The sequence below is a fragment of the Gymnodraco acuticeps genome, unplaced genomic scaffold (assembly GCF_902827175.1).
Source record: "Gymnodraco acuticeps unplaced genomic scaffold, fGymAcu1.1, whole genome shotgun sequence".
Taxonomy (NCBI): domain Eukaryota; kingdom Metazoa; phylum Chordata; class Actinopteri; order Perciformes; family Bathydraconidae; genus Gymnodraco; species Gymnodraco acuticeps.
This window is the reverse complement of record NW_022990014.1, coordinates 2,086,389-2,110,262: the sequence shown is the minus strand read 5'-3', so window position 1 is coordinate 2,110,262 and position 23,874 is coordinate 2,086,389. Positions and strand designations below refer to the sequence as shown.

General features: G+C 38.7%; 3 protein-coding genes across 4 annotated transcripts; 1 reads left to right on the top strand and 2 right to left on the bottom strand.

Annotated features, from left to right (window-relative positions):
• Positions 1–158: 158 nt before the first annotated feature.
• On the top strand, positions 159–3,643 carry scrn3 (secernin 3). Of its 2 annotated transcripts, XM_034213437.1 has the most exons (8): positions 159–308; positions 550–722; positions 853–1,034; positions 1,148–1,347; positions 2,109–2,321; positions 2,411–2,573; positions 2,669–2,858; positions 2,949–3,110. In XM_034213437.1, the coding sequence occupies exons 2-8, from the start codon at positions 567–569 to the stop codon at positions 3,108–3,110; spliced, it is 1,266 nt and encodes a 421-aa protein (XP_034069328.1). In that variant the 5' UTR covers positions 159–308; positions 550–566. The 2 variants fall into 2 exon arrangements, with proteins under 2 accessions (XP_034069328.1, XP_034069329.1); XM_034213438.1 differs by lacking the exon at positions 159–308 and having other exon boundaries at positions 567–722; positions 2,949–3,643.
• On the bottom strand, positions 3,326–12,677 carry gpr155a (G protein-coupled receptor 155a). The gene is made up of 16 exons (XM_034213434.1): positions 12,413–12,677; positions 11,735–12,213; positions 10,809–11,208; positions 10,314–10,482; positions 10,062–10,217; positions 9,343–9,426; positions 9,098–9,218; positions 8,894–8,978; positions 8,599–8,689; positions 8,320–8,503; positions 7,238–7,324; positions 6,954–7,081; positions 5,696–5,791; positions 5,544–5,608; positions 5,260–5,397; positions 3,326–4,926 (listed from the first exon to the last, which is right to left on the bottom strand). The coding sequence occupies exons 2-16, from the start codon at positions 12,177–12,179 to the stop codon at positions 4,731–4,733; spliced, it is 2,445 nt and encodes an 814-aa protein (XP_034069325.1). The 5' UTR covers positions 12,180–12,213; positions 12,413–12,677; the 3' UTR covers positions 3,326–4,730.
• Positions 12,678–13,612: 935 nt separating this feature from the next.
• Positions 13,613–19,950, bottom strand: LOC117544437 (acetylcholine receptor subunit alpha-like). Its single transcript, XM_034213450.1, has 9 exons — positions 19,871–19,950; positions 18,750–18,892; positions 18,617–18,661; positions 18,037–18,146; positions 17,430–17,625; positions 16,633–16,870; positions 14,602–14,825; positions 14,141–14,380; positions 13,613–14,057 (listed from the first exon to the last, which is right to left on the bottom strand). The coding sequence occupies exons 1-9, from the start codon at positions 19,911–19,913 to the stop codon at positions 13,929–13,931; spliced, it is 1,368 nt and encodes a 455-aa protein (XP_034069341.1). The 5' UTR covers positions 19,914–19,950; the 3' UTR covers positions 13,613–13,928.
• Positions 19,951–23,874: the final 3,924 nt, after the last annotated feature.

The following is a 23,874-nucleotide window of genomic DNA, read 5'->3' as shown; positions in this document are numbered from 1 at the left end:
AATGACACAATAATGATTTCCTGACAACACATCGTCAAACAATTATTAAATAAAATGTATATGTTTTAGGAACACCAACTGCCATCGTAACAATAAAGGATGAAAACAAAAAACTATAATGTAAAAAAACAACACTACTTCGATTACAAATATAAAACGGACTTCAGCTTGGTCACGTGACTGTGTGACTGTTTCCGTGTGAGACTACAATGTGAACTGTGACGGTGAGCTCAAATGGAAACTTAAAAGAAAATAGAAACTTATAGTGACAGACAGAGCTCAGTAAGACCTAAGACTGACAGACACAGGTAAGCGTACCTTGTTGAATGATGAATATAGTTACAAACAACTCAATTACTCTGCACATTTGTCTTGCTCTCTCATGTAACTTTAGGTCTAAATCTGATTTAATACCAATGTCGTATTATTGGCTAATAAATATGGTGCAAAGTGTACTATTGGCTGCTAATGTTAAGGCCTTTTTCAAAACCTGTTTAACTACAAATGTAACCCACTCAATGTACTGATCCTTATGTTTATGACTTTCAGAAAGTTTTTGATTCAAAATGCACCCATCCTCCTGTGACACCTTCGTGGCTCTGCCCCCCTCCACTGAGAGACAATGCATCATCTTTGGGAAAAACTCTGACAGGCCTTGTGATGAAGTTCAGGAGGTGGTCTATTTTCCTGCCAGAGATTTCGTTGCAGGGGAGAAGGTTGAGGTAGGCGACACAGACAGCTTGTTATTGCCCTCCAACCTTCAATTTCACAATTGCCCACAATGATTGATCTTTGGTGAAAGTGCCATGGGGTAACCATTAACAGTTTTTCTCTTCTTTATCTTGTGAACAGTGTACATACATAGAGATCGAGCAGGTTGCCCACACTTATGCAGTGATGTTGAGCAAACCAGCATGGCTGTGGGGCGCAGAAATGGGCGCAAATGAACATCAAGTGTGTATTGGAAATGAAGCAGTGTGGGGCAGAGAGAGTGCAGATGGTGACGAAGCTCTTCTCGGTATGGATCTTGTCAGGTAAAGCCCCTGTAAAAGAGATTGTTGGAAATGTAATAACATCCAGAAAACCATTTTTGAGAAACACTCAATGACGAAGCAAAACATACATTTCTGACTCTACAATTTTCAAGGCTTGGACTTGAGAGAGCGGATACAGCTGAGAAAGCTGTGGATGTTATCACTGAGCTTCTGAAAAAATATGGCCAAGGAGGATCGTGCATGGAGGATCAGGGAAGCTTCACCTACCACAACAGCTTCCTCATCTCTGACAGGAAGGAGGCATGGCTGCTGGAAACATCAGGGAAGCACTGGGCAGCAGAGAGAAGACAAGGTAATTAGAAAACAGAATAACGTTCATATTTATCGTTTTATCTGTATATATGCTGTCGGAGAAATGCCAAATATACTGTATGTTTGTAGGAGTCTATTTTAGTTGCAGCCCAATAAGCCAAAAAGATCCCAGCTGTCAACAAGCACCATCATCCTATATATCCATCATCATCATCCATATACATAATTTTAACCTTTTTTCTTTAGCAAACCTATAACTTACTAACAAAATATGTTTTTAATTTAATTTGATATTTAAATATGTACACCCAAACCCATGGGCCTACCAAAACAATAAGAATGTTTACTTAGTTTTGTTTATGTGGCGCACCAGGATCAACAGCTCTGTCAGCACTCCAGCTGCTTTGTAAACAAAGGGCTGGTTGATATCACTGACAGAAATGCCATGATTAACTGTCACACTTTGGTAACAATAATTACAAGAATCCTACCTTGTTAAATAAACCTGGGCACAAGATTATCCTTCTTCAAAGTGGAGCTATTATTATTATTATTCTATCAAAGTAAAATAGAAGACTTTCTGATGCTCTAATGTTTATTCTTTTTGTCATTTACCATATTGTCCCTGTCAGGTTATTCTCTGAGTAGCTGCCAATCAAATTTCTTATTAAGACCATCACGCCTTGACATTTTTCTGCATTAAAGGCCTGAGTTTTTTTACAACACATTACACTGCTTAGGTTGCTATCAAATATTGTTAAATTCAAGTATAATTGCTAATCTTCTCGTTTTTACTTCTAGCTGGATATCGCAACATCTCAAACGAGTATAGCATAAAAACTAAGATCGACAAGGAACACCCAGAATTGAGGAAATATGCACAGAGCAAGGGCTGGTGGGATGGAAAGACTCAGTTCAACTTTTCCACGGTCTACTCCTTTACCACTACAGCCAGAATAGAAGCTGCTGGGAGCCGGTACTGTGAGGGGAAGAAGTTGCTGAAAAAGAGCAATGGTAAGTAACACACACTTCACTATGGGGAATTGAATCATAGGTAACAACTGTACCGCTGTTTATGCAAGTGTTTATTTTGTCTACTGAAGGTCACATTACTGCTGAGACGATGATGGATATCCTGAGAGATAAAGAGAGTGGCATCAACATGGAGGGCATGTTCATGACAACAGGAAGTATGGTGTCTGTGATACCCACTGATCCCTCTCTGCCCGGGGTTCACTACTTTACAGCAACTCCAGACCCTGAAAGGTAAAGTGCTGGATCACAGTTCAGCTGATAAAGCATGCTTTGAAGTCATTTAAAAAAGCTAATGACCAGATAATGTCATTATTTTTGCACAACAGGTCCGTATTCAAACCTTTCATCTTTGTGAAGAACATTAATGCGATTAATTTGCCGAAGGAGACTACTTCTCCCAGCTATGGTGCGGATGACCCTGTCAAGAAGAAACCTCGCTTCCAGAGCAAACCTGACCGCAAACACGAGTTGTTTGTCAAACATGAACTGGTGGCGGCCATCATGGAGTCCTTCAAGGTTTAACAACTTAATTTCAGCCTGCAATTTCAACTTGGTATGATCAATTTCTTTTTAAATATGTATTAACCAATTGTTTTTTGTCTATAGGACAGAGGAAAGAAGATCACAGAAAATATGAGGAGACTGGAGAAGGAGAAGATGACAGAGATGGAGGAGATTCTTTCACATGGCATTAAGGAACCAGATCTTTTGGTGAATCTGTTCCCGAGCTGTGTTCAGGAGGAGATGGCCGTGTACGGCAAGAGCTGAAACCACAAAACAGAACTGCAGTGACACAGCCAGCATATGCTTCTGCGTTTACCGTTGAATCAGGTGTAAAAAAACATGGTTGTATAATTAAATAGAACAGAACTTGAGAAATTAACATTGCTGTAGAAAAAGTAAAACAGACTTGGATACCCATGTTGTACGTATCGCATCATTGACCAGAAATACTAGGAGGAACAAATTACATTAGACGGGACTTGAGGGTTTGGGCATAACATTTATTTTTAAAACACATCATTAATACACACCTAGTATATTAAAGTGTTTTTCTTATCAAAAATACATTTTACACCTCTAGTGCATCATAAATGTAAAACGTTTTGCTTTTTAAAAAGCAACAAAACTATATTTTAGCAGTGTTTTAAATTATGTATACCTGAGAGAAAAAAAATGATTTCCAGCAGCTTGTAACATCCCAAGTCTCAAAGTCAATGTGCACACTTGCGAGTAAACACATTAACATTGTCTGGATTATGACACTCATTTCACACAAATTATAACTTTTTTAATGTAAAGAGGAAGGTTGCTTATTTTGTCATTTTCAGAAAAACAATTCTTAATTTCAACATTGTCATTCAAATTTGGAACATGCAGGAACTGGCAGGTTGTTTGTTGAAATGTTAGGATACTAGCTCTGCTAAACTGTTTTACATCAGAACCAAGTCCTATTAAACTACAGGTTATCAAAGATACAATACTCTCAAGCTTCATAACCAGGTAATTATCTGGTAAAACTCACTTAGCCATACATTAAAAAACATTCTATTAAAAAAAGGAGGCAGCTTTAACCATGTTCCTTTTTTCTTTTGGCAAGTGGCGTTGGTAAAAGAGTGATGACACACTCTGAAGTGCCCTAGTGAAGACAATAATACATTTAGCAGAATAATGGGATTTCTTGCTTGCCTGCATTGTCAATCCCAAACAGGACACAACATAAAAACAATCCAACGGAAAGTCCAAGTATTTGCATTGCATTTGAAATGATAACAAATTCAATAAAAAGCAGCAACGTCTAGTTTTATCCTTTAAAATTGGTAATACTTGTTTTAACTGGCATGACATGCTTATGATTTTGTATATGAAATTATGGCCCTCAGTCATTTTCAATGTAATCATTTTAATCACCAGTTTCATTGCAGTTAAAATGATGCAGAGTCTGTCCTGACTGACCGTTGAAGCAATGTTGCTGCATCTCAATATCCCTAAATGTATACTGGTGATTGAAATGTTAAATGTTTAACTACATAAATAAGACATTTATGGTTAGAAATCCCTTTAGGACCAACTCTGCACAGTGCGATGACCTGGCCTTACTTAGTTTTAAAGTTTCAAGTCTGTTGCCCTTCTGAACACACCCATCATCACGTTCAGGTGTGGTCTGTTCCAACACCCGACAGGGATGTTGTGCTGAACAAAACAGCATTGGGAAGGACTGTACTGTGCATGGTGTGCACACAGCATGTCAGATTATGGTACTTCCTAGAGTCAGTATGCTTCTTCATGTGGCCTGACCTTAAGATCTATCAAAGAAGACATTTTCTTCCTCAATGAAAATGCAATTTTCCTTTAATAAAAACAGAACAGAAAGGTTGACCTTGTTTCTTATGTCATGAAGCGGTAATAAAGGTGACTGTCTTGGAAGCCGTGTTCCTGCCCGATGTGCTGGAGCACCCCGCCCTGCTGTAAGCGCTTCCCGTAGAGCTCCGCCTCCCCCTGATCCTGAGCCAAGCCCACCTGCTGCAGCCACTCCACCAGGTCACAGCCAAGGAAAATCTCCACCATAGTCTGCTTCCCACACCTTATAGTTTAAAGAAACATCCACCCAAAAGGTTGAATTATAGATAGAAGAAGCAAAGAGACAGCACTATCAAATCAAATCAAGTTTTATTTATATAGCACATTTATAAACGATTTTTGGTCGAGCCAAAGTGCTGTACATAACCCTAACCCTATAAAAATAGCCTACAGAAGTGACACTTTACAGCAAAATAACTGTTGAAAGGTTTTTTTAAATAATTGTCATATGTGTTGGACTACCAGGATTGTTTCTCCACACACCATGTTTATTCAAGACATTTGTCATCAACCTCTGACTAGAGCAGCGGTGAGTATGATGATGATGTGCTCTCACCTTCTCTTTTTGACGATGTCATGACAACACTGGTCCTTGTGGTATTGGGTGAATTGGGAGCAGGTCATCCTGATTTCCTCCGGTAAATTAGTCTGTGGTTGCTCTTCTTGCTTCTTTCCATAAAACAGACGATGTAACCTAAAAAAACATTCACAAAAACAAGGTATAAATGCATAGAGTATAGTGTAGTTAACACATAGTATGTATACACGGTTAATACAGTGTGGCTTGTGTGTAAAACACTAGAGAGTGTGTCAAAGCTTAATAACATAGATTATCTTTACCTCTTTTTAAATGGCAGTATTATCAAATGCTTGTCCATCCCAAAGAGAGCAAAAGAGAGCAAACCCTAGGGACAGAGAACAGGTCATGACACTGGTGCTTTGTGACAATAAAAAGCTCACAATCTTGGTATTAGTGTATCTGGGAAACCAACCTGTCCATAGTTGGCCACAGCACAGAAGAACAGCAGCTCCAAGTAGAGTCTACCAGGAACCGGATTCAAGAGCAACCACAAGCAGCTGGACAGGTTCTGTTATGACAGGAAGTGAGAGGAGCTTTTTGTTTGAGGTGTACACCAGCAAACATGCTGACAGAATACAATATGTAATAATAAATTAAATGTATATAGTGCTTCTCATCTGCCAAGACAAATCTCGAAGCGCTTGTGGAACCAGTTGAGTGAAATTACTGCATTAGGACAACTAAATAAGTGACAGAAAATAAGAGTGACTTGACTTCCATTAAGGGAATAGTTTGGATTATTTGAATAAGGGCTGTATGTAGTACTTGTATGTTTGTTGTATGAGCAGAAAGCAGTACTGGCACAGTAGCAAAGTAAAGTACAAAATATATTGTTGTATATTCAAGATCAGCTTTATATTTAGAGTATTTGTTTCATTTACATGGCTGCCGGATTGCCCTTTACAACGTTGAACTGAGGCCATTATCCATGCTCTCTTTAAAGCCTCATGACTCTATTGACTATTGAGAAAAAACTGTAATTTTACCTCACAAAACACAACCTCCAGTCAGCTGCTTCCTGCACTGGTTAGATTGTTCAAGTGACTTTGATGCTTTGACCAAAGTTACACATTAACACAAACAAATTCACTAATGTAGGCAGCCATAAACCAGCAACTCTTGTGATAAGATAAAATTACTAATTTTGTCAATGTAGTCTAGTTGGAAAGGGCAATGTAAAGCAGTGACTATGGAGGAGAATGTTTTCCAACCCCACTACATATCATTTGTACTATACCTTTAAATAGTGAATTTACAGGTTTTAAAAAATATTTGTTGAGATACACAAAGAAACCACATATCACAAGTTTGATTGGTATCTACTAGTCTTATTAGAACCAGTCAGCTTTCATGTCCAGTCTTAACATACTTTAAAATGTTCTTTAAAATGAAATATAAATAAGGCCTAAAACAGGGACAAACAAATATAAATTCTAGATGTAATATTTTTCTTATCAAATATTTAGAGCAATAAATACCAATCCAAACATAATAATCTAATGGGTTGCCTTGGAGAAGGCTACAACCAAAACTGAATGAGTGAGTGAGTTGGAAATTACATGGCTCAGCCATTTGTGTCTGATTTGGTTTGTGATGCACTAAATATAATGATGCAGGCAGTAAGGCTGGCTTCATGTCACTGTAGAAGTGAAAAGTGGTGGTTTACTCACAGCCAACAAGCCAACAGTCAGAAGCAGACAGAGGAGCACATGACGGGCCACTTGTCTTTCTTCTACCTGCTGGAGCTCCTCCACTTGGAGCAGGCAGTCTGTGGACTCACAACAGCTCTCACACTGACCTGAGGGGGGCAGCACAACAGGAAATGAACATACACTCAATACTGAATCTTATTAATTGTACAGAAATGCTCATTGTTGTGTGTGTTTAACAAATTGGGGTTAATGTATTTTTAATTCTCGCTGAATAAATGTACTGTTGTTTATTAGTAAAACACCTGTGAGTGTGGTTGCTGTGTTGTTGATGGTGGTGCTGATCATGTCAGGCATGGGCTGGGGTGGGGCGCAGTCACACAGGAGGCACGCTGATAACAAAGTGTTAAGAGTGAGGTCAAACTCGAGGCAAAAAGCACACACAGTATGAGTAATACAGAACAAGATTAACCCTCTAATGAAGATGAGAGTAATACTTATAACATATTACTATCTTGAATATTTTGAGTTATTGCGAAATTAAATGTTTTCATGCTACTCTTTATGTGAATGATACCTACTGTATTCTCTTAACCACATGTTTAAATTGTCGTTGTTTTTATGTTAGAATCATGATTGTCTGCAACACACTAGTATCTTTCAAATCATATTCATATAAAAGAAAGAGTGTGTTTCTCCAACAGTGGCAGAACTGGTTTGTATGTATTGTAATAAAATTCCCAAAGTCGGACCACACTTAGAGCTCTAACTTGAATGGAAGGAGACTTTGGATGTTTTAGGTGCCAGCTTGAGATCCATGTGACTCATTTTGTCATGTGCACACTTTGTATTGTATTACGTTTTTAACAGGCACATTTTGAGTTGGCACAGCAGTAGTCTCCTTACAAAAGAAGACAAAATGTTAGCCGTGAAGGCTCAATTACAAGTTATATCTATGACTTGTATCGAGTCATACTATCGACACTTATCAGTAACTTCAGATTCTTGTGTTTCCTCCAGATAATGACATCCAAAATGTTTGTTCCTTTTTCTCAGTGTTTACTTTGTGATTTTGAAACTTATTTGTTCTACTTGTGCAAATGGTCTGCTGGGGCAGTACATGAGAAATAAGTTGCGCTGCCAATGTGGCAGTTTGAAGAAGACGTATGGATGACTTTTGAATAACGACTGTTCTCTCCTTTTCTCTAAGGCTTTAACAACTGTGACAACATTTAAGATGTGTGAACTCTCTGTGTGCTCCCATGTGCTGTGACATTCATCACTTGGCAAACGGTTATTTATTCAGAATCTTAAAAGGTGACATTCAAACAAATGTTGAAATGTTGAATAAAAGTCTCAGTTGAATGGCCTCTTTAAGAGAAATGACCTCCGTTGGGATCTCCTGATGGGGCGGTTGGCTCAAACAGAGACTGGTTCTCTGGATCATCCTCAGTTACAAGATCCTCTGCAGAGTTTTCCTCAGTGTGGGCCCAGCTTCCTCTGCTGAGACATATAAGAGAGCTCCCTCCCAGCAGTATACTGAGAGCTAGCACAACCGTGGTGCATATTATCTGTAAAATAATGCACATACAGACATGTAGGCTTTTAAGTATTTCTCTGCAGGTTAAAAAATTGCAGAAAATATGAAAGATTTAGATGTTGTTACCTGTGGTTTGCCATAAAAGAAAGCTGAGTCAATAGTGTCAGGCACTTTTGTCCCAGAAATGAGCAACACAGCTGTTATTGACACTGGGATACTGTGAATATAGAGACAACATTTCAAATCAATTACAGTATCAAGATGTAAAATGTAAATCCTCTCAATGACACTCCGTTTCTGATTACATTTTTAAATGAATGCACTTTAATCTAAAATCCCCAACATGGCGGACCTTTTAGTAGACCAGACAATCTGGGTTAGTTTCATTTCTGTTTTTAGTCTTCTTTAAAAAGAGACTCACCCCCAGCCAGCAATGAGGAACATGCCGGGTAAGACTTTCACATCCTCATGACTCTTCATGAGCACAAGAGAGAGTGCTATTAAACCTATAATGATAAACAACACATTACAGAATTAGCAAAACAACTTCAGTCTTCAGAGATCACCAAATTAAATGTATGCATTTTAATGTGAGGTTAAAGTGGATGGAGAGTTGTTTGCATACTTGGCCAAACAAAGCTACTGTAGAGGGAGGTACATATTAATGTGAACGTCAGGACCTGCCCGATGAAGTTGTCTTCTTTCACCATAAAGTTCCACAGAATCATCCCAACACAAGTTAGGAGCTACCGACCAAACAATAAAAAAGAACTGCATTTACTTATGAGGTTACACCTGCAGGTAGATGTTTGGTCAATTTGAATAATGGATCATAAAATCAATTCAGAAAAAATGTGCAAGTTTGCTCACCTGTGCCAAAAAAAGGTTGATTGTAAACATGTGAGGTAGCTTCTTGAATTTTTTACTTAAAAACATGACAGCAATTGTACAAACCTGTGAGGGAAAACACACATTTTAAATTATACATGTCGTCCAACACGAAGACATGTCAATAACTATCATTATTCAACATTATTTGCTGGCATTTCATTTGAAAGCAAAGGACAGGTGAAATAAGAGAATGAAAGAATGGAGACTAACAAGGTAGTAAAATATACTGCAGAATACACAACTGTATACATATTTCATCACAACAAAGATTATTCATTGTTTTTTGCAACAGGTTGCAGGTTCCTGAAAGTGGAATTGAATGAGGAAGTAAGTTCTCAAGCCAGTAAAGCATCTGTTCGGTCACACATCCTCTAAATGACGAAGCCTTTTTATGTCTATCTGCCACAGTGGTTCGAACATCTCACAAGAAGCCACATGTTTGTGTTTTCTTTTCATTCCACAGCAGATGTGTAGTAGCAGTAGTGAATTGTGCTGTTTTATGGAAATAACTTACTAAAGTAATTGCAGGCCCAACTGCTTTAAGTTCAGAAGTAGAGAATGCTTTAGCAAAGGGTTTATGAGTCAGGACTTCCCTTTGAACCCAGATTCCACATACTAAGATAAAACAAAATAACCAGCCAATAAAAAGACAGTTATAAAACATTAACCAACAACAAGTTAACACATATCAGACTTACCAGTGCAACCAAGGTCACTATGCTTATATTAAAGCTGACACTCAGCAGTGAATTCATCAAAAGCTGAGGATCCATCCAGCGCATCGTAAGTAACCAGGCAGAAACATACATTATTGGAGCTGAGAGAAAAGTGCTGATCACCATCCCAGAGGTTACCTGTCAGGAAGAAGAATACTATGTATGTTAAGTAAAAAATAAAATGAATTGTTAGCATCTAAATGGCAGATAGGATGTTGACTCTAAACAACTTACAACTTCTAGCTCTGCGTTGTAATAAACAGCATAGATGGCCACACTTGGTGCAGTGGGAAACACGCCATAAAGAAAGGCATAATTGGATAGGCTTGAGTGGTTCAATGAGCTGGTGTTGGTATTGTCCAATAAATCCACCATGTCCTTACAAATCAGCGGCATCAGCAACCTGAAAGTGAAATCAAACGGCCGGTGTCATAAATTATTACCTGAGAGTTAGTTAACTGAAAAATGTTACGAATATATAAACAACATACACTAGTTATTATCATGCTACGCCTTCCTAACAGCTATGACAAGTCATAGCTGTTAGGAAGGTGTAGCATGATAATGTGGAATGTGAAAAGCATGACTCACACAAACCATAAGCACAAAACAACATGTTCGTGACGACTATCTACACTCCCAGAACACATTAAGAGTTCATCTGATAACACTGAATCCTCCCTTGTTCAAAATGCACATTAAGCAAAGATCTTAGTTTTTTCCACTCACAGTTTCGCTGTTGTGAGTAAAATCAGTGTCACGACTGAGGATCTGGTTAATTTCCCCAACTGTCCCACCATGGACAGACCCAAGTAGAACAGAGCTGCTCCCCCGAAAGAGTTGGCCAAGCCATCAAGAAATGAAGCCATGAAGGGAGGAATTGTCTGATGCAGGGCAAAATGGCCGATGATGCCGATGACAACCATGAACACGATAGGGTTCTTCAGGACCTGCAACACTACAAGCCCCACGATCAGGATTTTTCTCTGTTGGTGGTTTCCCTGATTCTTCCACTTCTGGATCTCGCAGAAAGCAAAGCCAATGGGGTTTAGAAGAATCAGGGACACCGGTGCCACCAGGTAGATGTACTGCAGGTACTCTGGGTATGTGCTCTTGTAAAGGGCCTCCACTGTGGATAAAGATGAAAACAAATAGCTCAATATTGACGTACTCTGCGAAGTGTAAGGACTGTTTACATATAAAGTACCTGGGCCATACTGTTACCTGCGCTGTTGTTACTACTGTATTTAGAAATATCTATAACGGTCAGTTAATCAATCATGCTTAAAGGGTTTGTTTATTCTATAATAATATGATCAGAAGCATCAGCATATGCATGCTTATAGAGCATGAGTATGCTTGTATAACATTTAAATTCCCTTACTGGAAGATAAGCATGATCAGAGATGTTATTCCATTTGTCCAAATGTTTGCGAGTATAACATAATGAATCTAAATGTTCTCAGGAATAAAAACCTAAAAAGGGAAAGTTGTGAGCACAATGATATCAACTTCAGCTGAGGTAGTTTACAGTGACACATGGATAATTACACTTTTGATTTGATGAGTGGACAAACATAAGGACAGCATGATTACAGTTGCAGCAGTGAATGAAAAGCAATGTGTGTGGTAGGCTTAAAAGGCATTATACTCACCAATGGGATATCCCAGGGCAAAGTCATTGCTTTGGGTGGCAAATATTGAGAAAAGCCCAGCTTTACTATAGCGGCTCTCAGGACTGGCAACTATCAGCGTGAGAACGCAGACAAGGAAAAACACAGACACTTTGGCAATGAGGATGCTCCATAGAAATGGCCAAATGACATTCCCAAAGTCCAACAGCACCATGTTCTTGAACAGCAGAGCTGGGAGGGCAAACTTGGACACAAAATTCCCCAATCCTTTGGCCTGTGTGGAGGTGATGATGTTTGCCCTCCCTGCGATGTATCCACACAGTATTATCCCAAAGCACTGCAGGAGAGCCGGTAGCAGCTTGTCAATGGACATGCTGGGTGAGGGGACTTCCTGCTCATATGAAAAGTTGGTGTTTCTGCCCGGTGCCTCCATCATGTTGATCATCCTTCCACTGTCACTTGTCATGTCTGGTTTGAGGGCATGTTATTTCCTGTCGAACCTGTCAGATAACACAAGAGGGAGGGAGTTCAAAGGAGGAGTTTGTAGTAAGACGTTAAACTGGCAAAGATAACGAGTTAACGGCGTTTGTTAACCAAATCAACGTAATATAACCGACTCCTTTACGAGTGACTATCAAGCTTTTACCAAATAGAAAACAGGCATATCAAGGTCATTGCGGTTATAAATAAATTACTAACCTCTGCTCTGAGTGCAGTTCAGCCCCAACGTGTACCGTTAACGTTTCCATGTGTCAGTGAAATGTCAGTTGGAGTAGCCATTAGCCAGCTAGCTATCGTTGAATTGGTGAAACACAACTGAGAGTATCCTCTTAAATCGTAAGTGGAGTTGCACAACTCCAAAATCCACACGTTAACCCCACCCGGGGCTATATAGTTGTTGAAATGTCGCGTTACGTAGGTGTTAATAGCTCACTTTAGTCACCACCCAGCAACTTTCCTATTCCCTGATTTGTCAACAACGATTCAACCAATCAAAATATACCGAGGGAAAAAGAGGCGGGGCTTACTCGTTTACACACCACACACCACATGCAAAGCAGGTACACACGCTTTTTGATGCCCCCCATCAAGTACGACACATACATTTAGTAATAATACTGAATTAAACTCTGTAGTCTATAGTTTTGTTATTATTTGAAGACGCAAGAGTTTTAAAAACGCTTGAACCATGTGCAGGAGAGGGTATAATTAAAACAGGACTGAGATGAGATACTATTCCCCTCTTAGACATTATAACTTGTACTGTCTTACTTACTTATAATACATTATGAGTTATACATCTTAGAAAACCTAATTTCAGATGGTGGATTGTAGTGATTGAAGTAGGATTTTTCAAAGAGATGGTTCTTAGTGAATGTTGAGGAAGTGTTTAAAAAGCTTGGAAAGGTAATCAAAGTTTGGCAATTCATGAGTTAGGTGTACATATTTCTAAATGAAAAACCAAGTCTGGTATATGTAAAATTGATAATCAAACTTTCAGAAAGCATCATTTTCCTACAAAAGTAATAGTTTATTATTGTTAATAAGACTTGTTTTATATGTGTATTTGAGTCATCAATCCACACCAGCCCTCAGTTTTTCCTTTTTCATAATTCAATAACTCTACGTACATCCTTTATGAACAATGAATCATATGACTGTATAAGGTGACAGGGGTTATTTGAAGGGACAAACCCACAGAGAACTACAGTATGACTCAACTCTTCAATGTCCCTCAGCTTTTCTTATAACTCAATGTTTTGTTTTACAGCCTGAGATAATCACGCTCGTCAGCATCATTGCCTCACTTCAGCTTAATAATGCAAAATAACTACTTTTATATTTACCACCTTTACATATATGAAATAATATGAGGCAAAAGGATTCTGGACACAGAGCAAGACTTGATCATTTTTAATTAAGTTGTTCCCTAAACAAACATGTGAAAGAATATATGAAATGTTTTTAAATGAATTCAATATCTCAATTGCACACATATACCTATATATTACTTTAAAAAAGAAAAGCAACACAGCTCTGGCAAAAACATATCCTGAAGCTACTGTATACAACATTATCTTTTACATATACACATGTAGGAACACAACATCAAAGAGCAAACAAAAACTTATACTATGAATGCAGCTATTGTTCAAAGTTAGACAGGTAAAACATGATGCAGTTACGCCCAGCTAGTGCACTCCACTCCAGGACTTTAAATCGTGCTCAACTCAATGAGACGGCCTGCAAACACACCTAATGTGCCGATGAGACACACTGCCATGAACACACAGAGCAGGATGTGATCCAACACCATGGCTACAAACTTCCATTCTTCAGCAGCCTGGAAAGAAAAGAGGGACAATGTGTTACACAAAGCATGCTAAAGAACAGTATTAGTGACACTTTCTGTGCAAGAGAGATTACATTGTTGGACTCCTCGTCCGATTTCATGGTTTCTGCGATGTATTTGACTCCTTCAATGGCACTGCGGACGTCAGGGTTCTTAGTCATGGGCGACTGATAGGGAACAGAAGAGGCCTGGTTGCCTGAGATGTCTGAGATGTCAAAATCAGCACCATATAGGTTGGGTTTAACCTGCATTTCCTTTCCTGGGCGTTTCATTGTTGAGAAGAACATGATGTTGGGAATGGTTTCAATGAAAACCTGTTCATAGAAAGACAACAGATATGCATGATGTCATACAGCATTAGACAAGTTGGATTATGTGAAATTAACATGTTATGCCTGCTACCACTAGATGGCAATATCATACAAAGAAAAATAAATAAAGGATTGTTCTCTAAAGCTTGCCAAGTTTGAGTGGTAAAGCTCTTCAGTCAAAACAATAGGTTAAGGTGTATGTTCCCCTCTGTTTATGTGCTCACCTTGCGGACCCAGTCTGGCATTGTGTGAGTGCTGGGGGAGCGGTGGTGGGTGTTGATGACGATGACAGTGATAATGATGGAGGCAATGACGAAGACCATAGTGAAGAGCATGTACTTCCCAATGAGTGGTACAGCACTGGAGGTAGAAGGAATCAGCTCCACAATGACCAGCAGGAACACAGTCAGAGACAGCAGGACGGAGATGCTGAGGGTCATCTTCTCACCTGGGAGACACAGAAGACATCTTTTGTGATCATCAAGGGTATCATCATGAACTCTATATACAGGACTTTAGAAATCATCGATAATCATCAAACTTGTTTTAGTTCAACTGGTCACAACCGGTAAACATATGAAACAAATGTCTGTGGTTCACAAATCAGCATGGGGTCAAAAAGGATTTCAAATGTTGTAAGTGTAGAGAACATTGTGTTTACAGCAGCAGAAAAAGTCAACCTACAACATCACATTCTATGTTATTTGAACACATCTTTACTTTTAAAGACACACTGAAATAACCCTTAAACTGAATTAAAAATGGGGAGCTGCCGTATTGAAAGAATGTTTGTTCAAAACACAAAAACATGCAATCTTAATACATCGCCACAAGGGAGAGCTGTTGCTGTGGGTAGTAAATACTTCCATTACCCTGCCATCCAATCAGGATGCTACCCCCACTATTAACACAGCACACAATAACTGCACTGTTCACACTCGAGAATACGAGGTATTTTTGCTGTTGTTTCTAAACTCAACAATAGAACAAGTAAACTTATTCTGACACCATCTCACAAGTAAAATGCTAGACGTGTTGTTTTGTTGCTCAGATAGAGCAGTTATCCCGGAGAGAGCATCTTTTGGCACCAGCTTCTCCTCCACACTTTCCTGTCAGCAGCCATATCAGACACTGGAATCAAGTGATGTATTATACATTAAAGCAAAGGCCCGCTTTCAGACATGACAGCACAGAGGGACCCTGGGTAATGAGGCAGACTTACACACTGGGAACACGGCCAGATGTGCACAAGCAGTGCAACTACTGCATCAGCTGATGTAGGGACACCTCAGAATTAGGGACGAGGATTAGTCCAACATGATGTCAGTTATCATATCGTATCTGTGTTTTTATGTCACATCATGATACCACAGATAATGAAGATAATGTCGCATTCAGTAGATGTTTTTTTTGGACAACTTCATAATACTAAATCAGAGGTTTTTTTTGTATTTGCCATATCTCCATATTATACATATATACAGTTAGCATGTATGAATCATTATCTCAGCTGAGAGTGTCAGAGAACTTTGGGCCTGCCGTCATCCATGTTCAAGAAATAGGTTGACATTTAGAGAAATAAGCTTATGTGCCGTCTTGCTAAGGTTAAGAAAACCAAAACCTCTTTCATAGCTGTGGGCTAAATATGATACTTTACAGCAAAGAAACCATTAGCTTAGCTTAGCACAAGGAGTTGAAACAGGGGAAAGCAGCTAGTCTGGCTCTGTTCAATGTGCCTACCAGCACCTCGAAAGCTCACTAATTAACTGAAATGACTATGTCTTGTTGTCACAGTGAGAGTGCCAGACAGAGAGCCAATTAGTGAGTTTTAGAGGTGCTGGTGGCAGCTATAGGGAACAAGCTAGTCTGGCTCGAGTCAGAGGTAAAAAATCTGTTTACCAGCCCCTCACATAAACCCTGCTCACTGTATTTGCATGCGGCACAATAAATTGGGCAAATGTATAAAGACATACTATATAAAATCAGCTATGTCAACTTGGCCTATAGAATAGATGATGTATTTGAAGAGCTATTGTGTGTATATATATATATATATATATTGTGTGTTGTTATTGTTGAATATGTATAGATTGTATAGACTGTAGATTACCATACTGTATGTGGTATATGTCATCTTTAATTGCTTTTTGAAAATCAGAGAAAAGCACTGATGTCATAATGTCCCCGTGCTATTGATTAATACTTTATGTTATATCCAAATTGTGGTCTCAGTATCAACCATGGTATCAACATACCAGAGTCTGTAGGAAGATAGAAGACGAGGCCGGTCAGGAAGGAGAAGAGCATGCAGGGGATGATGACGTTGACGATGAAGTACAGTGGGAGGCGCAGCATGAGGAAGTGGTAGGTGATGTCCAGGTAAGGGGTTTCCGGGCAGCAAGCATAGTACACCCAGTGCTTCCAGCCGCGGAAATCCTTCATCTCCCACTCTCCACTTTCCATAAAGTTACTCAGGTCAGGGCGGTCACTTTCCTGGTGAGGAGAAGCAATACTCAGGGTTAATAAAGGATGGTTTTTAAATCAAATTTCTTAATTATTTCTGTTCCTGTTTGCTAAAAAAGGCATTAAACTGTGTTTTGGCTGCGGTACGTTTGAACTTTGCATACATAATATCTTCTATAAGATGTTATGGTTTCATAGTGTTTTTGATGTTGAAAAATGTTTAAGTTGTTGCATATATTAGTTAATTGTAAACAGAAATGACCTCCTTTGAAAGACTGCTTGCATTCTAATATTTTACAAGAGGCTACTACTCCAATTGTGCCGCAAAAAACACAGCATGAAAAAAAAGATTATAAATTGAAGCCATAGTGTATATTTTTTCTTTTTGTACCAATTTCTTAAGCAATAAAGGGGCCTCAGAGTTATTAGTGATGCTGTTCAAGGGGACAGGTGTTTGATCTGATATATTATTTTGACATTGACTTTTTATTGTTGGAGAAAGACAAATTGATACCACCATCAATCTTCTCGGCAACAAAGCTAATAAGTGCAGTTCCCTAAAGAAATTGGGTTGAATGAGTTAAATTACTGGATTGACGACAACCAGGGTTCCATCATAGGTCCAGGTCCCCAGCTTCATAGTGCAGTTCTGCAGGTCAAAGGGGAAATGCAGCACAATGATTTCACAGTAGCTCTTGAAGATGGCAGGCGGGTTCCATGTGATCTTTCCTGTGTGCTCCAGCAGCACTTTGGTCTCATGAACGATGGCAAAGTCTCCATCAGCACTGCGGGCACAGACACAAACAGGCAGCATCAACATGGGAGATAATAAGTTAAATGTTAACACAGAGGGACATCAGTGCCTGAGGATGGGTTAGTGCTGCGGTCGCACCACAGCCAACCAGAGCTCAGCTTGGCACAAGTTGTTGTGGCAGCGGAGCTGGTTGTCAGGGAAAAGAAGCAGCCTGTCAGACGCAGCATATGGTGGGAGGAGGGGGGAGGGGGCTGATATAGAGTCCAGATCACACGCTGAATACTGGACTATAGGAACGTGTGATTAAAAGCACCTCTCCAAGGTGTGTTAATTGTTTCTAGAGGTGTGGATGCTTTAGGGCACATCAACATTTTACAAAAAAGGTTTCAAGAAAAACTGAAAGAGGGACATGGCATGTATCAAATATAGCCTGAGAACATACTTGTTGTAGAGCACCAGATCAGGCCGCCAAATGTCTTTGGAGGGAATTCTGATCTTTTTGATGCCGCCGTAATCCTGCGGGTTCCACTTCAAGTTTACATCTTCCCATTGCTGGAAAAAATAAATGACAAAAAAAAATTATGTTTTTTTGTTCTGAGGAAAAAAGTCAGAATTCTGAGAATAAAGTCAGAATTCTGAGAAAAAAGTCAGAATTCTGACTTTTTTCTCAGAAAAAAACAAAAACATTTGTTTTTCAAATCCTCCCAATTTTTTTTTTAATGTGGCCCTAATCCTCTTCCGTAGACATGCCATCCATTTTGACAAAAAAATAAGAGAATTTTTTGAATAGAATAAGAAAATTCAATTATCGTTATAAATTATTTTTACATATTAATACATTTTTGTTGAAGGGATTTCACATTTTGGACAGTTATCATTTTTTATTTGATGATTTATTTTTTCCCAATCCTTTTCAAACTCATATGAATTGGTACATTATTGAGGCTTTCTGTGATGTGGTGAATCCAAAGCCTTCCTTTAATCACAACAACACCAATAAACCAATAAACCAAGTATCAAACCTGCTTCACTCGCACGTTGCTGCTGACAATCTGGTTGACCTCATCCTGTAAATCCAGATAAATGTGTTTAGACAGTTGGTGACGGTTAATTGTATACAGATGGGTTGATATGTTGTGTGACAAGAGCTCTCACCACACTGATGAGCTGGATGAGCTGAAGGCCCACAGTCACAATCACCGGGTCCTTGAAGTGATTGACAGGACGGACGACCTTATTGTAGCCAGTAAAGAGTTTTTGGACTAGAATTGTCTCATTAGCGGAGCCCAAGGCAGTGCCTAGAATAAGAAACACACCATACAGGCATGTTGTTTTTCACAGTTTTGTACATTTAAGGCATGTAGAAGGCGATCTTCACTGTGCTTGAAAACTAAGTAGTAACCAAAGTAGAATATCTCTTTAAGAACATCTGATACATGTTGGGTTCATTTAATATGAGTTTAAAATAGATGTGCCCAGGGTAATTCTATAGGTGTAAGGTGTTTGTGAACATACTGTATGTGCATGTTGTTATTATAATGGAGCTACTTTTAACATGCTGGGCATTAAAAACATAAATGTTGGTGTGTTAAAAAAGTCCATATGTTCATTTATTAATTTATTTTCAATGTTTTTCAAGGCTTTGAGAAAACCATTAGGGAATTGTATTCAGGAACATGATTGCAATCCTGTTGGCCTCTTGTGTAAATGCATGTATTTGTGAATGCATATATATTTAAGGACTAAATTAGAAAAGTCTGCATTCAAACATGCAATCACCCCTGCACGTGTGTTAATAGAGATGTTCTTTTACTCTCACTGCTGCATATCTGTGACAAGCCGGAGTAGGATCCCCTTACATTTTCCCGCTGACCTTGAAAAGAAGGTCATTTTACAGCAACATGTTTGCATTGGTTGAATGATTCTACTGAGCTTCGACTCGGTAAACTCAAGAACATGAACATAATTATGCAGGTGACTTCATGTGTTGACAGAAAAATGGTTGGAACGCAAAAATGAGAACAGCACACATGCCCTTGTCAATCAAAAGCTGGTTTGCACTGACTGAACATTTGCTCATTTTTTGTTGTTGTTTGAATTGGATCAGCTTTCACTGACATGAGACTGGTTTTAATAACATAATGAAAGCAAACAGGGCTTGGTAATTGTTTTATAGACTCCAACCTTATCATGCTTTAACACTACAAGTCATTCAAGCAAAGGAGACAGGCACTTTTTTCCACAACATACATTCTCTTCAGTTTGTAAGTTCTTACCTGCTAGAATGACTAGAGGAATAATGCATAACACAGAGTTCATAGTTGCCAATAAAACCAGGCAACCAATAACCAAGATCCAACTTCAGCACGCAGCCCGCAGACTACTTCAGTATTAAAACAGCTAAAACATCTTTCAGCACTGGCATATAACTCACAGCATACGCTCCGAGCTCTTCACTGGTAGACGTGTTGTTATTGTCCGACAGCGGATGTGAGTGACTAGCTGCCAGTGCTTGTCATTTGAGAGGGCCACATTCTTTGTGATCGGCAAGATCAACATGCCGGAGTAATCCACCACTGAAATATCCCATCCTGAACTTGGCCACACTCATCCCGAGGTGAGAAGAGACACAGCAAATGATGGCTGCTTTGAACCCCCATTGATAAACTCTCATTACAGACTTTAAATCCGTACCCCGGTGATGCATAATGTTTAGCAACTAGAATGTCCATATGTAACCTGTATGTATGTGTTTGCCTTCTATTTGGTAATCGAAGTTTGGGTGACGTGTGACATCTTTTGCATTTTGAAGCATGGGATCTTAAAATAAAGCTTTGTCAATTTCCTGCTTGACCTTGGAAACAGTATTTTACACAATGGTCTTTTGACTAGGGCCTTTTCAAACTATCATTTTGCATTACATTGAATTACATGATCAATATCAATGTGCTGAGAAAGATCATGTAATGCAATAAAAGGCTCAAGGAACAGCTGAAAGAAGCTTGTCGTGAAATGATCTAATCGATCCTTATGTCCACCTCAATGTTGCCCCATATGTTTTTATTTATTTATTTGTTCAGCTTGTATCTATGTTATTGTTTTTTAACACGTATGTCTTATTTGTATACGTTGTATTGTTCTTTTACCACTGTACAACGCTTATGTCAAATTCTGTTGTTTTGAGACATGCTCTATAAATACACTAAACTTGAAGCGTGAAGCTTGGAGCGTGAACCTTTGAGCAATGCTCGGTCAGGCAACATTTACATGAGGTTACAGTGTCTCAGATTTGGGATCTTTCTTCTGCAGCATGTAAGAACTTGTTTCTTAAGGGTAATGGTTAATTAAATAAGCTATCTTTTGGTAGGTTACATTTAACAAATCCTCTTAATATTGCTTGTCGGGTAGAGAAAAAACCAGAATCTCTTGAAATTGTATGCATTCTGAAAAAATACTGAATGAAAGATATGTGTATGAATACATGTTTGTGATTTATCTAATGTTAAGGTTTCTTTGAACCTTTATCCACCTTGACAGTCTAAGTTGACAGGCAAATAGATATACATAATTGAACTCATAAGAGCTTTATTTAAGGTGAATGATAATGTGAGATAAGAATAAGGTAAGAAATGTTTCTTCGGGTCTATCTGTATATATATATATTTTTTAGTGATATCTAATATGGTTGGTTTGACTTTTTTGCTTACAACAACATTAAAAGGTCTTTGTCACTCATTGTTGATACTCTTCTAGTTGTTTTGTTGTGTATTGAAGAGGTGGATGATGAAGCTTTGTTTTAGAAAGTATTCTCTTAATGTCCAGCTGCCCCTAACAATCAATAACATTTAATCTAAGATAATTCAGATGCTCAAACAGCCTTTGTTTGTGTCCTGGGGGCCAGGTGTTACCCCCGTATTCTCCTCTTTTGCTCTACCCCATCTTGTCGGTCCGTGATGGGTCAGGCAACTCAATTTCCTCCCATCCCGAGTCCGTTCAATCAGCCAGTCACTCAACCGGCCGCCTCATTCATCTCACTTAAGGACAAATGACCATTTTGGCAATGCTTGAATTAAGAGAGATTTGTCTCGACCCACCCCCTCTCTATCTCCAATCACTCAGGCCAGCTGAATGTACACCATGTAAGCATCACCTCGCCTTTCTTCAGGTATGTAACACGGGACGGGCCAGCATTGTGTCTGCTCACTGGACCTGCAGTCAGGCGCTCTGGAGCTCTGTCCAGTGGTAATTAAAACACTTTGAAGGCTCACAAGGCATTTACAGTCTCCAGAGGACTGTGAGCTGTGTGTTTATATCTGCTCTATAGGTGATTAAATGTTCATTGAATCTGAATGAAAGCACCCATTTAATATCTGCAGGGGGTGGACGAAACTGGACCACATACTGGATGTTTATGCCTCGATGAAGATTAAGAGGGTTAGAGTTTTTATAGAAGAGATTATTATGTGTGCTATATTTTACATGATGTTCCAACATAAATATAAAAATTGCACTGCATTGATAATATTTCTTCACAATCAATGGACAATCTTGTATAATAAACAGTATGTTGTAACACTGTTTTATAGTATTTCAGCTGTTTTGTTCAAAAGTAAAACAAATATTAATGTACATTGAATATAAAACTCAAGGAAATAGCATTCATGTTTACATTGTTAATATGATTACATATAAATTGCTCTATGTGAAATATATGTATATACGATATGATTATAAAGACAGAATACATTTTTCCATTTCCAACAATTCACATGGATAAACTGAATATTTCTTTATAATTCAACACTTGAAAATGTATTCAGGTCATCAGTTTGCAGGGAGGTAAGCGTCATGATCCAGTCAACAAAGAAAGGTCAGTTATCTCATGGATCGCAGCCTTTCAAATGTAGTCTCATTACTGGGAATGAGGCACATCCACGCACAATGCATTTGGCAGACATTACTCCAGCCTGGTGTTATCACAGCATCTGACTGAGGGGTAGGAAGTTCGGTTTACCCCCTTTCACAGTCAATGCCTGATGTTGATGAAAGTATGATATGTTTTAAAATGGCTGATAATGGCGGGGGAGGCTAATCGGTTGGATGAAAATCCAATTTTGCCACACTATCACCAGAGACAAGTCGGATTTCGGCTCACATTAACTCAATGTGATGTGGTCACAAAACCTGAGTGATTAAATGTCAACCAGTGATTGCTTCTCTGATGCTTTGTGGGGAAATATAAAGCGCAAAAACCTAAACGAAGGCAACAACTGAACTTGAAGACATAGACAAAATGGAGTTAAAAACGCTGTGGTTACATCAGATTCTATATCCGTCAATAATTATCAACCTAAAGGTTAATATGCCCACGGAGGATATATATAATTTAACAGGAAATGTGGCATGAAGACACAATCCTATTAGAGCCTAAACTGTTTGAAACAGTGCTCATGTATGAACCATTGATGGCTGTGCATGCCTGGTTTATATAAATTGCTTGGAAATACATAACCTGTGGGTATTTAAACACAAAATGCATATATTTAATGTGACATTGTTTGCACATATATCCAGTAATTAACAGTCTCTCGAGTGCACGACTGGTGTTGCCTTAGGTGTTGCGTGTTTGGTTTTAATCTCAAAGTGAATCAGTGTGACTGATGTGTTGTTAGGGGGCTTTTTCAAAAGTCACATGACATGTGGCTTTTAGGCAGAACCTGTCATCCTGAATGTGCAGAATGAAGAACTGTCAGTCCTTCCTGTCAGGGTAATCTTGCAGCCACAAAGTAAGTTCTTCACTATTTATATATAATATTTGAAACAACATTATATGTAAAGTCTTTTTAAGGATACTGTTGCTGTAATTATGTTTTTTATATATATTGCCTACATAAAAATCAACAAAATGTGTTTGTCCTTCCCTTTAATTTTTGCTTTCCCTTTTATTATCTGCTGCACTCAGATAGGAAGACAAGGCGCCTTACTGCTTTTGTAGGTCAGAGTATTTTTGTTATGTTGCTCTGTGTATTGAGGTGTTTTGGAAAACAGGCCAATTGAGATGCAGTTGGCAACTAGCTGGTGAGTATGGTGGATAATTTACAGGTTAAAGATAGAGATATTATGCCAGAAAGAAAAACTTTAAGTGAACGATAATGTTGCCTTGTCTGCAGAATCTATAAATAGAAAAAAGCAGTTTGCTAATAAGTTAGCCGTATCAACGTAGGTATACATTTTTTTCCCTTTCAGATCTTTATTATGGCAAGTCAGACTCATTAAGCTC

What these genes read in the sequence shown, in the direction of transcription:
- scrn3 (XM_034213438.1), top strand. Translation starts at nt 567, where the DNA reads ATGCACCCATCCTCCTGTGACACCTTCGTGGCTCTGCCCCCCTCCACT. An exon ending in GTTGCTGAAAAAGAGCAATG is followed by an intron (nt 2,322 to 2,410) that starts GTAAGTAACACA and finishes TGTCTACTGAAG; the next exon opens with GTCACATTACTGCTGAGACG. An exon ending in GCAACTCCAGACCCTGAAAG is followed by an intron (nt 2,574 to 2,668) that starts GTAAAGTGCTGG and finishes TTTGCACAACAG; the next exon opens with GTCCGTATTCAAACCTTTCA.
- gpr155a (XM_034213434.1), bottom strand. Translation starts at nt 12,179, where the DNA reads ATGACAAGTGACAGTGGAAGGATGATCAACATGATGGAGGCACCGGGC. An exon ending in TGCCCTGGGATATCCCATTG is followed by an intron (nt 11,209 to 11,734) that starts GTGAGTATAATG and finishes CTTTATCCACAG; the next exon opens with TGGAGGCCCTTTACAAGAGC. An exon ending in TAGTGACCTTGGTTGCACTG is followed by an intron (nt 9,427 to 10,061) that starts GTAAGTCTGATA and finishes TTTCCCTCACAG; the next exon opens with GTTTGTACAATTGCTGTCAT.
- LOC117544437 (XM_034213450.1), bottom strand. Translation starts at nt 19,913, where the DNA reads ATGAACTCTGTGTTATGCATTATTCCTCTAGTCATTCTAGCAG. An exon ending in TCATCCAGCTCATCAGTGTG is followed by an intron (nt 18,662 to 18,749) that starts GTGAGAGCTCTT and finishes CTGGATTTACAG; the next exon opens with GATGAGGTCAACCAGATTGT. An exon ending in GATCTGGTGCTCTACAACAA is followed by an intron (nt 17,626 to 18,036) that starts GTATGTTCTCAG and finishes CTGTGCCCGCAG; the next exon opens with TGCTGATGGAGACTTTGCCA.